The sequence below is a fragment of the Fistularia commersonii genome, chromosome 23 (assembly GCF_037954325.1).
Source record: "Fistularia commersonii isolate RoL2024-O1a breed Wild chromosome 23, RoL_Fcom_v1.0, whole genome shotgun sequence".
Lineage (NCBI taxonomy): Eukaryota > Metazoa > Chordata > Actinopteri > Syngnathiformes > Fistulariidae > Fistularia > Fistularia commersonii.
This window is the reverse complement of record NC_141306.1, coordinates 14,556,915-14,570,874: the sequence shown is the minus strand read 5'-3', so window position 1 is coordinate 14,570,874 and position 13,960 is coordinate 14,556,915. Positions and strand designations below refer to the sequence as shown.

Here is a 13,960-nt window from a genome sequence, read left to right as displayed (position 1 = left end):
GGTGGCCAGCGGACGTGCACGCACGTGCACGGAGCAGGTCGACCAAGGTGTATTGTATAAAACGTGTGTGTGATTCTTCCGCACCAGGAGCTTTTTCAAATCTCTGCCTATTGAAAAGGGATTATCACACACCCACAGCTTTGCAAGGAGTGTATTGATGACGGGTTGGGTGCATCAGGGACAAAGAGCCTGCGAGTCAGCTGCATGGAAATACACCCCGCGTGTGTGCACGTGTGTTTATCTGCGTGCACTCCCTCAAAGCCGGTCATGCATTCAACGGCTCACAGTATCCATCTTTCTTATAACAGTATAAAACGGACCATGAAGGAATACTGAAACAGATTCAGTGTGTGCACGTGTGTGTGTGTGTGTGTGTGTGTGTGTGTGTGTGTGTGTGTGTGTGTGGTCCTGATTTGACTGCTGTTCCCCTCATTGATCAGCCCTCGTGCTGTTTACTTCAATAACACCAGGCGGTAAACAACACACACCTGTTCACATCACATGATTAATCGCACCTTTACTTTACCGACCCAGTTTTAGGCTTTTTGTATTTTATGGTTGGTTCTAGAAGATCCTTACGGCTCCGTTTTGTTGTTCATTTTATGGCGTTGCATAACTTGGGTGTTTGGATGTCCAGTGTGCTCCAGGGTTGCACACCTCACCATCCACAGCTCCTTTAAAATGAATTAAAAACTTGCTATCTTTTTTTGCTTGGACCGCCAAACGGGTCTTGGCCTTGACAAAAGGTGCACTAATTCCAGCGGAGGGGGAAGCGTGGGGGCCGGACTGGGGGCCGGACTGGGGGCCGGACTGGGGGCCGGACTGGGGGCGTCCACCTGGAGGCCTTCTTCGTGGATGATACCTCCAGCGTGTGGTGGGTTTGTCCTGGCCAAGGATCCCGGATCCTCTGGGACTGGGTGGATGGAGGTTGTCAATTAGAGCAGGATCCCGGAGGGTCTTTTGGCATATTGGTCAATGTGTCTGGCAGCGAGAACCGCCTCATTAATGACCGGATCTTTCTCTGGGTTTTGTACGTATGAATATTTTGTAAGTGAAATGCTTCGCCATTATCCGTCATGACTAGTCCGGTCGCCAAGGGTTGACCCGGAGGGTCCCGACTAAGGTTTAACAAAAATAAAAAGATTTTTATTCACCGATCCTGTGCTAATGCGAGGGCGTGATTCTTTTTCGTAGAAGAAGTACAACGTCAGACAAATGAGTAAGACGTCCATCGCTGCAGCCGATCCCAGCTGTTCACCCTCGACCAGCCGCCGGTCATTCCAGGGTCACATACGGACGCAAACGGCCATTCTTTTGCGGCAATTTTCCATATTTTTTTACCGATTAACCCGCATGTTTTTGGTCCGTAGATGGAAAAGCGAAAAACCCGGAGTGACCCCGCGCAGACTCGTACAAACTCCTGACAGAAACCAAAACAGGGTCCTTTCCTGCCATGAGGTCAAAGCGCTAATAACAATGAATAACACATGAATTATTTAAGATTACAACGCTAGAAACACAATAAAAAGGGAAGGCGGGTGATTAATTCAGCACGGTATCAGGTCATGTGTGAACGTCTAAAACACATGTCGAACTCAAGGTGGGATTATCTTTGGCCTGCAGGATAAGATTTAAAAAAATACAGGACTGTCTCAGAAAATTAGAATATTGTGGTAAAGTTATTTATCTTCTGTAATGCAATTAAAAAAAACAAAGATGAGTTTTCATGATATTCTAATATGTTGAGATGGGATTTTGGAGTTTTCTTTAGATGTAAGCCATAATCAGCAATATTGAAATAATAAAAGGCTGCAATATTTCGGTAATTTGTAATGAATCCAGAACGTATGATATTTTGGTTTTTGTCATTGCATTACAGAAGATAAAGAGCTTTATCACAATATTCTAATTTTCTGAGACAGTCCTGTGTTACAGCTGGCCTGCCGGTGTGCTGCAAGCACCATCAATACTACAAATACTACAAGTGGAAGGATGCCTTTCGCGTCACGTACCGACGCATTAGGACGCATAATCTCGTGGTTTTTCGACGGACCAAAGAAAAATAAATACGGAGTTGATATTTTGCACGTTTGTGTTTGAAAGGATTAAAATCGCGGTGCCTAATACAGCGGGATTTGACTCATGGGAATGTCGAAAAATTGGTGAAAAAATTCAGACGCTTCTCCGGGTTTGTGGAAAAACGACGAAAAGGGGGCGTCTATTGCGTTGCTATGTGACGCCGAGGGAAGCTTCGCCATTCGTCGGGAAGTTAACACACTTATAGATCCATAAGAAATAAATGCAACACATTTTTCAGCAAGAACTTCAGCATCAGAGAGCAGGAAAGTGAGCTGTAACATGTTTCTTTTTTGTTTTCTTTAAAGGAAATTGTTTTTTGGCCGTGGAAATGCTGCAGATAGAGTCATAAGGAATTGTTGCTTTTGATTTATTAAATGTTAAATGTTGTTTTAATAGGCAATAATTTAATATCTTTGTTATTTTCAGTGTCAATATAAGTTCTCAATGAGTACATTTCAATACGCGTTGAACCACTCCGACCCTCGACTTGTACAGATATTTTTTTTCTACTAATTATACACACACACACACACACACACACACCCCTCCAGTCCTCCTATTCCATCCACCAAGCAGCCTGTTTTCCTCCCAAAGCAAGCGTTGCGGTCCACTTCCTATTTACGCTCGGATGATGCCTTCACCTGGGACGAACCCAGCACAGGTTCATCACAGAAACGTCAAACTCCCTCAGTAAAGTCCAAATTTTACAGGAGGTCGGCCCTTAGATGGATTGGGCTCAAAATGAAAAACGAAAAAATGGTCCAGACCCTTAAACGGAGGAACGTTCAAATAAAACAAAAAAGAAATAGATCATTGACCGCAGAGCATTTCCCATCAATCTAATTCATCCTACACACGTTTTTAATAGGTGACATCTGTAATAGTAATTATAACATGACATGGTAAAAATCTTTATCTTAACACATAAGGGACGTGTTTATACTCAGATTGTTCATTTTGAGTCCACATTGCAGGACACGGAGAGGCAGCCTTGCTGTAAATCAAATTCTAATGCCACCTCGCAGAATTGCGCTGCGTGTAGCACTAGTTCGTGGAGTTGATCTGTTACTTTTGCATTTTGGCATTCGGCGGTCGCAGGGTGAGCTCTTCTGCTGTTCGGGACACTTTTGCTGCCTCTGTATATTTCAAATGCAGACAGCAAAGGTGCATCTGGAGCCCAGCGGTCAAGAGAAGCCCTTCCCTTGTGAAGTCAACGTGAAAACATTTCACTCGAAGCTCGGTAGCGGCGGCTAATTAGCTCTGCACACGGCCGGGTAGCGCTTCTTCGCCGTTTGTGTCTCGCGTGCTGAAAACTCCCCTCTCTCAAACTAAAAAGACAAGCTGTCTAGAAAAGGCGGCGGCGGAGCAGACGTATCTATACTCATTTAACCAGACTGGCCAAGCTCAGGTTTCAGCCTTAATGGGATGTGCTCATAAAGGCCAGACGCACAAACACACACGTGGACGCTACATCATACGTGACAGCCTTTCCGTTTATCACCTTTGCTCGGTAGTCGAGAGGCCTCGCTCCTTCAAACGCTGCCTTTTATTCACCACAATCTGACCTTTGACCCGCCCCTGCCGGACAGACCGCTGACCGTCCGGTGCTTCCTCTGCATGGACCTTCACTCAAACGCCAACGTCAGAACTAGTATCTGCATTCACACACACAAACCGCAAGCAGCCTTGATCTGGATGTGCACGTACAGTATATACCGTATTTTTCAGACTATAGGTCACTCCGGATTATAAGTCGCACCGGCCAAAAATGCGTAATAAAGAACGAAAAAAACATATGTAAGTCGCACTGGAGTATAAGTCGCATTTTGGGGGGGATTTACTTCATAAAATCCAACACCAAGAATAGACATTTTATCTTGAAAGGCAATTTAAAATGAAAATAGAATAGAGAACAACAGGCTGAATAAGTATAGCCTGTATGACGCATAAACAACCAACTGAGAACGTGCCTGCTAGGCTATGCTAACGTAACATATTACGGTAAAGTCATTCAAATAACGATAGCATATAGCACATGCTACAACCAAACAATCGGTGTCACTCTTAATCACTAAATCTAACGAAATCTTCTTCTTCGGTGTCATTTCTGAACAAGTCCGCCGACTCCGAAGGTAGACATGCGCCGCTTCCTCATCTACCGGTACGTCGCTACGTCAGAGTCATCGTCACTTGCCATTATTCACAATAATTCCAGCCTTTCTGGATCCCGACAGGACGGCGTCCTTGCTCTGATAGAGAGGCGATGGCGTTGCATGAAGCGGTGACACCAGGAAGCTCCTCCCGCAAACTCACTTATATTCATCTCCTTGGCAACTTCCTGGGTGTGAAGATGCAACCGTCCTGTTGACAAGCCTCTCCTGGCAGCACCTTGTTCAAGCACCAAGTGTGAGCTCGTTCCTCTCGCCGTGGCCGGCTAGCTTTTAGCCCGCCATTAGCTTTTAGCCCGCGATTAGCTTTTTTACTTTCCTTCACTTCAGTAAGAGTAACCTCCGCTTTTCGCCAGTCCCTTACAAGTTTCTCACTAACTTCAAACTTTCTCTCTGCTGCTCGATCGCCATTTTCAGCTGCATATTTCACTCCTTCCGGCTTGTAACCTGCAGAATATGAGTTTCTTTTCGCTGCCATTTTTGTTCAGCCCTTCTCAGTTGTTTTCATAAGTTAGCGCGAATGTTGAAATGATCCATTTTCATCGGTACAGAAGTAACAGGTAGCATCTTTTTTTTCACAACGCACTTCTGCCATGACCCGCCCCCGCTGAATTTTGATTGGTTGGCGTGTGTGTGTGTGTGTGTGTGTGTGTGTGTGTGTGTGTGTGTGTGTGTGACGATCGCTGTTATATTGACAATACAGACACACACACATCAGAGCAAGAGAGCTCAATTATTTCACACATAAGTCGCTCCAGAGTATAAGTCGCACCCCCGGCCAAACTATGAAAAAACTGCGACTTACAGTCCATAAAATACGGTACATGCCATAACGACGGTCCCCTATTCGGCTTTCAAATCCATCTGGTGAAGCGCACGGCTGGATATGACTCAATTATAATAATACTTATCTTTATCATGAAGCCAACGGAACAAAACAAACGATTTGTCAAGGCTGAGGAAAAAGTTTTCTTCTTTGTGTAGCATTTCCTTGAATATGTGAGAGACCTCGAGACGCCGACGTACAGTGAGAGCTTCTGCCCGGCGAGACAAAGCTTCCAGACCTTTACCGAGGAATGGAAAGTTACGGAAAACAGCTGGAGCAGTTAATATAAGGATCACTTGGAGAAGAAGGGGTTTAATGTTCTCCTCAAACCCTGCAGACCTAAAGAGGAATCGAATCAAGGGTTTTGATTCCCACGACATGTTAGTGTTGTGGCCATTAAGGCCGTTGGGAGGTTGGACTTTGGAGCCTGAATCTGACCTATTTTGACTTTTGGGTCAAAATACAACTGAGAGCGCTTGTAAGTAAGTTACCGACTGGAGGATCGGTCACGAGACCTCTGGCTGGCGGACACTCGTGGAGCTTCAAGTGGATCCAAAATAAAGGGACGGAAAAGACAAACGAGGGAAGCGCACAAACTGCAAACACACACACACACACACACACACACTGACAGCCAAGGACTTGTATGTCAGAGCAACGCAGACATCGTTACATCATCATAATGTCCTGTAATCAGATTACAGTCTGGCTTCCATAACTCTGTGTGTCAGCGATCCGGCTCCTGAATGTATATGTGTACATATAGAAGACCAGTCTGTTGACTACAGAATCGCTAACAGCTAAATCCTCCTTTCCTTGTCACTTATGTGATTTGCTGGATCATAATAAGAAGAATTGATCCTTTATTGATACCTCGTGGGGGAATTGGTTCTCCGTAATGAACTGGTCATGGTGGAACCATGAGCAGAAGGCTACCAGGGGAGCAGCGAGGGCTTCGTCCTGTTGCTCGGCAACACATGGACGCACTAGGAGGAGCCGGGAATCCAACCGGGAACGTCGGACTGCTCGACCGCCGGCGCCGCCCCCGATTAAAAGCCCGGACTAAAGGGCTTTTAATCACGCTTTTAATAAATCGTGGCTTTGTTTTGGGGGTTCGAGCTCATAAGAATCATCAAGATTGCCTTTAAAATTGGGGAATAAAATTGGGGTTTCCTTCACATGCAGGTCGGCGTGCGTTCATTCATATTAATCTGCGTGTTGTATCTCTTAATGGGGAGGGTTACAACCCCTTCACACTGCGGGTGTTTATAAAATATGCAAATGTGTTTGTTTACTTAAACTAGTGTCGAGCGAGGTGCCGTTTGCATTCCGATGCTACCGTCTCCGATACTCGGTCGAGACCGTTCGTCATTCCAGGACTCACTTGGCGAGCTGCTTCTCGGCGTCGGCGCAGAGCTCCAGCAGTCCCATGAGCACCGCCGAAACGTCCATGTACGGCTCCCACACGGTGAAGCCTCGTCCGATGAGATCGATGGCGGTGCGGCGGATGGTGCTGTGGGGGGGCAGCTTGGGGCTGGGGGGCTGCAGCAGCAGGAAGGTTAGCGCCTTACCTGATTAACAAGGCGGGGAAAAAAAAAGGGGGATTAGATGTGAAAAGCCTATCGGACGACGCGAAGCACCGTCGAGGCTCGTTTTGCGCTTTTCTTTTTTGAACATTTATTAGAACAGGTTCCTTAACAGAGTCATACACATTCTTACAAAACCTCATAACAAGATATACATTATACAATAATCTTTATAGGTCACTTATTTCCTCAATAGCAAACGAAAAATAAAACTGAAAAAAAAACACTAAAAGACATCTAACTCAGTCAAATAGAGATAATATCTTCAACTCTCCAAATATTTTTTAATGGGTGCCCATTTGTCAAGATATAGGTCTGTTTGAAATCGTAAGTTTGCTGTTCTGCGTTCCATGCAGTTTCCATCCTTAACCTTCTCCAGGCAGATGTTGCAGATTTGCGACAGCCAAATATCAGATTTTTCCTGCAACTACAACTTAATTTGAGCCTGAGAGGGTTAAGTCTCTGACGCGGCTGGTCCAGGGTAGGTGGGCGGGGTTTGAGCCAGTTTACTGGGATCATTTTATGTGCAATTAATAGAAGAACTGTTTTGTGCTTTTCTTACAAAGCTAATGTTTGACACCAAGAGGCTTCAACCACCGGGGTTTTCTTTTCAAACGTTCATGCCTTCATGATATTCTCGGTCAAATGTGAGAAAAGCAAAACATCAACCGCTTGCGCTCGGCATGACTTTGCCATTTCAAAGCGCTCTAACTTTTTATCTGCTAGTTGTCTCAGTCTGAGGTCCGAAAGAGTCTCCGGAGAAAAAATAATAATGAATATAAGAGCTGAAAGGAGCGGCCAGTCAGTGTCTGGCTGCATCACAGAGATTGCGGGGGTGAAGACTGTCGGGTCAAGAGGGGATTGAGACGCGATGACAGTTTTCAGATTGGTTTACACTCAAAGTTCTAGCGGCGAGCGCCATCCTTCTCACTCGAAAGTGTCCCGATTCTTTTCATTTTCAAGCGCGGTCAATCAACTCTTTCTGCACTCCTGTCATTATCCTCCCCCTTTCCAGACTAATCTCACTTATGCATAAACGGGTCGAGCCTCCGGTGACGCGTCGGCCCTGCGAAGTAAAAAATACCCTTCAAATGAGCAAGAAGGGAATTCTTTTGTGCAACCCACTCAAATAGCCAGACACGGGTCGGGGATGCAAGCAGGATAGAGGTCAGTTCATAGCTGACCTGACATTTGAGCCGGTCTCTGCAGGCACACAGTGGCCATAAAGAGTCCAGAAAATATCCCCAATTTCTCAATAACAACCCCCTCACACACACACACACACGGGCGCATCAGATCCTCCCGGGTGACCGGCTGTCTCTCTCCACCGCCTTCGCCTACTGTAAATGAAATAAAGTCTTCCGCAGCTTCTTTTGCAAAGCGCCGGACAAAACACGCGGGCGAAACCAGACCCGGTTAACATCTGGTAACATCTGGAGAACGGGCGACGGGCTGCTAGTGAGTGCATGAACGTGTTTTGTCGTGTACATCTTATTTAACAACTGAAAATGGAGACTCCTTCATGCTGCGATCGGCTTCGGCTGACATGTTTCACCCAAACGACAAACTCTTGTATCATTTGTAGAGTGATTTTGCAGCGGAATAATCTTGACCGCACCTATTAAAAGGATTATATTTGATGGATGGACGCTTCTTCTTTTTCCACGAGCACGCTGCCCTCAAAAATAAAATTCAGGTCACCTACGTTTGAAAAGTAAATGCTAAATAATCTCAACGTCTAGGCGCACGTGATATCAGACGACATTACGCGCATCATTTACTCCGACCAGTTATGATCCCGAAAGGTCTTCTGGTCCCCAGGTAGATCTAATCTCATCATCTGGATCTCCCGCTATTTCATCATCAACCTGCCTCAAATGGCAAAAGCCCAGTGTTATTGGTTTAAACCTAAACATGCAGCTTATGGATCGGGCGGTGAGAGATAGGGTTTTGCGGCTAACCGGGTTAAAATTGCTGTGTACGACTATTATAACATGCACCGGCAGTGACGAATAGAAAGGCGACCGTCTTAACGTTGTTACGTGCACGGGCGCGACATTTTCCAGAGGACAGAAGAATAACGTTGTTAGCGTTCGTGTTCGGTCGGCCACCACAGGCAAGCACGCGGACTGTTAGCATCTGGTGGCTACGAAGGTGGCGGTTTCATCAGTGGTGGAACAGGGAATTATGACGCAAGAATTCAAATGCGCGTTTTTACATTTCTATACACACCTATAGATGTTTGACAAATCATTAAAACAGTCAAGATCACGGACGGAAATCCCCTAAAATTCAGGTCATATATTTTCATTATCACTTCAATTAAAATATAATAACCACCTTTAGACTGTGCAATGTTTATGAGAGGAGAGATGAGAACAATCTTATTTATCCCGAAGGAAATTGTTGTGTTTACATGTGTATATATGTGTATATATAAGTGTATATATGTGTATTTTGTGTTTTGGGCATGTCGATCCACGACAGCGAGCTAATCCATGATCACGTGTCTCGCACGACTGCCGGAAACTCTCGTGCAAATTTCCCCTGAAATTTCCCCAGTCGTCGGCGTGCGGCGGTCACGCTGGAGCGGCGCCGGAGCCAGATAGGGGTCAGTACAAACTTTACATTTGGGGATTGTGGTGCAGTCCATAATGAGATGCCGAAACAATTAAGAAATAAAACATAAGGGATTTTGGTTTTGACTCTTTCAGCGGGAGAGCGATCCGGACCCTCGGAGGTGAAAGACCAACGGAATTTATAGAAAACAAAACGGCCGACGGCTCCATGTCACCGGGACCTGGGGAAAATACAAATGGGTGAGCTCTTCTCGCAACAGTCCCGTTGTCTGTGTTGTATAAGATAAGAATTCAATTACCCTCCTGGTTTGGATAGGAAATCAATTACAGCTCAAGAGAGCAACGATTAGTCTCACATAAACTGATAATCAGTATATAAACAGGGAGCAGAGGGGGAGAGGGGGATTTAAGGCTCGGGGTCAAGAGATCAACGTCGGGACTCAAATCCCCCCTTTTGCGGTTATGAATGTATGCGTGAGCCGGGCCGCTGCGACCAATACAAAAGGGGCCGGCGAGGTCACGGGGTCAAAGTTTGAGGCGGCGAGCGTCTGCGGAGGTCGTGGGTGGGCACGTCCTCGTCCGTGTGGCTCCTAATTAACCTGTCGGACGTCTCGTCTGACAGGAACCGTTGGAACAACAAGGCCTTATGTGTTTGCACCCCCTCCGTAATTAGAAGACGGCGATGAACAGTTAGCATCGTCGCCGGCTGGATTGCGGTGGATTAGAAGTCCTCGAGGAGGAGGAGGAGGAGGAGGAGGCCCACGTTCAAGTCCACTCCTCACCGTGGACGTCTTTGTTTAAAAAGGGAGGCTTCGATCAAATCGCACCGACGGCTATTGACGCGGCATCGGTTGGTCACAATGGGCTGTTAGTTGGGAGCGGTAAACATGTCGCTTTAACAGCGAGAGGGTCATTAGAGAGCGCCAAGCCAGGAAGGTGAAATTGTGACGGATCGGTGATGTTTAAAGTTTACCGGGCCGAGTCCACCACTAACTGCCTTCCTACTTTCCTCCCTCCATCTGCCCCCTTTTGTCTCACCCTCTTTCTCCTCCTCTGTTTGAGCTCAAATGAGAGGTGAAGGTAAATCAATGTCGGGGACTCGGTTAGTGGATGAGAGCTGGATCAGACTGGCTGCACAGGGGGGGGGGGGGAGGAAAAACAATGCACAATGAAAGGAGGAGAATCGCTCTCATGAGCGAAAAAGCTTGTGAGAGAGGGAAAGTTGCAGCGTCTGCCACGGAGAATTGAATTTCGACGAATGGGAAGCTCCTCGCGTCCAGGTGAGATCATTAGCATGTTTTTGCAAAAACGTCCGCTCTGGCGGTTTCCCAACAAACGGGGTCTCCGTCGCCTTCGTGCGTGCGAAGCCAATCCCACGCGAGCGACGTAGCATAGCCTCCGGCTAATCATAAACAGAATACGTTTTTTCGAAGGCTTGATTTAACATTTCGACTGAACGAGCCAGGAGGAGTCTGACTTCTCTCTTTCCTCCACCTCTTCCTATCCTGTGATTGAAACCTGGTGTCTTCTCCCCGGTCCTGGAGCTGTCAGGGGTTCCATAGCCGTGATTGTATCATGTTAGCTGTTAGCATGTCTGCGTTAGCGTCCTCCCCACCCTCACGCCGCCGTCTCTCGTGCGCACTCGCATTTTACCGCAAGCTGTCGAGGCAGACGGCCGCTCACGCCGAGCCAGGATCTGCGGTATTTCCTCACCGCCGCCGGCTCCCGGGGGAATATCGGGTTTCGTAGATCATCTCAGAGAGTGTGTCGTCGGACCGCTTGTGGATTAGCGCCATGTCATCACTACACTTTCAATGAAACCTACTTTGTGATGCAGGATAACGAACGAGAGAGAGCTTTCGCTCAAGCGGCGAAGCCACGTCGTCCGTTACGCCGGGTCAAACGCCGGTTATATAATTCATATAATCCTTCTACGTTCACCTTTAGGATCGAGGTAAAAAGCTCAAAGACAAGGGAATTGCAACGCATGCGTAAAATACCGATTCGATCCCGGTTTTGAATCCAGGGCCGTCGGCGGTTGCTTTTCCCCGCCCGTTGCTTTGTAACACAGGAGAAAACTCCATTGCGATCGGTGCTCATGAATGTTTGAGAGTGTGAACGGACCCCTGGGGGACTCCTGCGATTGTGGCATTGACTGCGATCATCAGAACATGATGTACTGTTTGTCTCTTCTATCCCACCTTCCCTCTGTCATCATATTGCCTTCCTTCCTTGCTTCCTTCCTTCCTTCCTTCCTTCCTTCCTAGCATCCTCAGCTCAATATCCCCCCCTCCACCTTCCCAACAATTCTCCTCCACCAATATGAAAACATAAATCTATAATCTGTTGTATAGACGGGTGTACCCTCCCCTCCCCGGGTGGACAGCCTTCATTCATCACACACAGAGCACTGTGTGCCAACAACACCCATCCATCTTTCAATTTCATAACAGAGACGGGAGAGGTATGAGATGGAGGAGGAGGAGGAGGAGGAGGGAGGAAAACAAGGGGTTGAATGGGAGCGAGAAGAAAGGCTGTGTGAGAGGAAGATGCCGACAAAAAGCGTGTCGGGCGCAGGAATGGAAGCACGGCGGAGAGGAAAAGGGAAAAAAATGTCACGCCAATTATAGGTGTTAGCCTGTCGTTACCGTGCAATGAGTGCATGATCGGCTGCTCGCTCAAAGGCGGATAAAGTTAGTCATTTGTGTAAATGTCCGGATGGTTGAACTTTAACGCCGGGCTGATCCGAGTCCAGTTCTCCGGGATTATCTTTCATCCGGAGCGACCCGATCTCCAACTGAAGCTCGGACCCAAGTCGGAGGTGGTTTTGGCGACTTGGATAAAACATCCTGCATGTAAAACTCACCCCGACGAGGTCAAACCGATAATAATAAGGGGATTTCTGAACCGTTTCGCCGGTTCACAGGAACCTGAAAAATGAAAATGCGCTTCGGGAGTATGTTTCTGAATGTCTGTGAGATTCTCAGAAATCATTTTACACCGAACGTCCTCCTAATTTCATTGCAATAAATTCTTTTTGCATGATTGTGTGCGCGCTAAACGCCGGCGAAGCGAACACGACGTACAGTTTGAAGTCCGACGCCGCACGCTCCAGGGCCTATCGGTGAGCACACAGGCTCTGTCGTCGGGTGGAAACCCCGGAGACGGCCAATCAGGGCCCGGGAGCAGCAGGACGGAAGAGCGACTCTGCTTAGTGCAGGTTTGCTGCCTGCTGAGGTCCACTGCTGCAGGCACAGCTTGGCATGGGCTGGATCAGTCTCCCTGTGTGTGTGTGTGTGTGTGTGTGTGTGTGTGTGTGTCAGTGCCAAGCTGCTTAAGGTGTCAAGCTTGGTGGATGAAAATCAATCCCATCTCTGCGCCTCACCTGTAATCCACCGGTGAAGGGTCCACTCTTTCGCTACTCTGGTAATGAATTTGGGGAAAATAAACTGATTTTGCAAAGAGTCTTGAGTGGGGCGCAGATACAACCCGTGGAAAACGGGAAGCTTCAAATCACAACAATTCCGGTTCATTTAGAGTTGAAAAGTCGGGTCTTTTTTTGGGGGGTTGGAACCCCTAAACGCTCCCCTGGCGCCGCCCACTGGACACTTAGGAGGGGCTTCTACTTCTTGATAGGTGGAAAATCTGGGTTAAACACACATGAGCTCATCTACAAATATGTATCATCTAGAGGAAGCCACGTTCTGCTGTGACAAACCTGGAGTTGGACGCGAGGATCCGTGGCATGAGAATAATAAATGGCACTGCTCAGGTGCTCTGATATCTGTCTGGTCCACAACATCTTCCATAACACCTCCTCTTAAGACCTCCATCAAGCCTCGCTCCCGACTCACAAGTCCAGTGTCAAGGTCGGTGTCTAGAGGAGACTGCCATGTTCCTAGAAGAAAGTCTGCCTTGTCCTATGAAGCCGTCAAAGAATGGAATGGGCTTCCAGACAATCTGAAGAACATGACTGATTTTTACACCTTTACACGGCCGTTAAAAATTGGATTCTGGAGCCCCAAACATGCTAACGCTAACAATTCCAGATGAGTATTTAGCCATCAGATGACCAAACTAATAATATCACAACAATATTCAATAATTCTTCCCTCAGCCGCAGGGAATCTTCAAATCTTTGTACTTAAGACCTTAAAACACTTGATAGCCTTAACCTTGACCATTTATATTTTACTGTAATTCTTATTCTCCCTCCTTCCTACTGTTATCTATTATTGTTATGTTTTTGATTGAAACTCTGGCACAGCAATTTCCTTCAGGATAAATAAAGTTGTTCTTATCTTATCTTATATCACTTTCAATTTGAGTTTTACTTATTTCATTGCCTGTTTATATATTGTATAGTTATTTTATTGCCTCTGTATATTTCATTGCATATATGTATACTTTACATATATTGTCTATTTGCACAGTTTTATATTTGTATTGTCTTCCCAGGAGTACAGATGGAAATTAGCTACGAGCTACAATCTCTGTGCTTAATGTAATTGTAAACTGTCCTAATAAACTGTTTTTTTTTAAATAAATAAATGAAGGTAAAAGCCTGAGGTGACGACACGATTGTTAAAGAAACAAAGACAATGTTTGCATCGCCTCCCTTGTTTGCTGATTCTACACATCTGCCCGAAGGATCTGTCACCTTTCCAGGGGACATTTAAAGGGGAGACGGTGAAAACCAGAGGAGAGCATCGTGTTGAAGCC

General features: G+C 46.6%; 1 protein-coding gene across 1 annotated transcript in view; it reads right to left on the bottom strand.

Moving 5' to 3' along the window:
- Nucleotides 1–13,960, bottom strand: part of wdr7 (WD repeat domain 7) — a 91,476-nt gene that overhangs the window by 18,440 nt on the left and 59,076 nt on the right. The window contains exon 24 of the mRNA XM_086171092.1: nt 6,458–6,644. Within this exon, the coding sequence (XP_086027218.1) occupies nt 6,458–6,644 (187 nt within the window). The remainder of the gene's footprint in view (nt 1–6,457; nt 6,645–13,960) is intronic.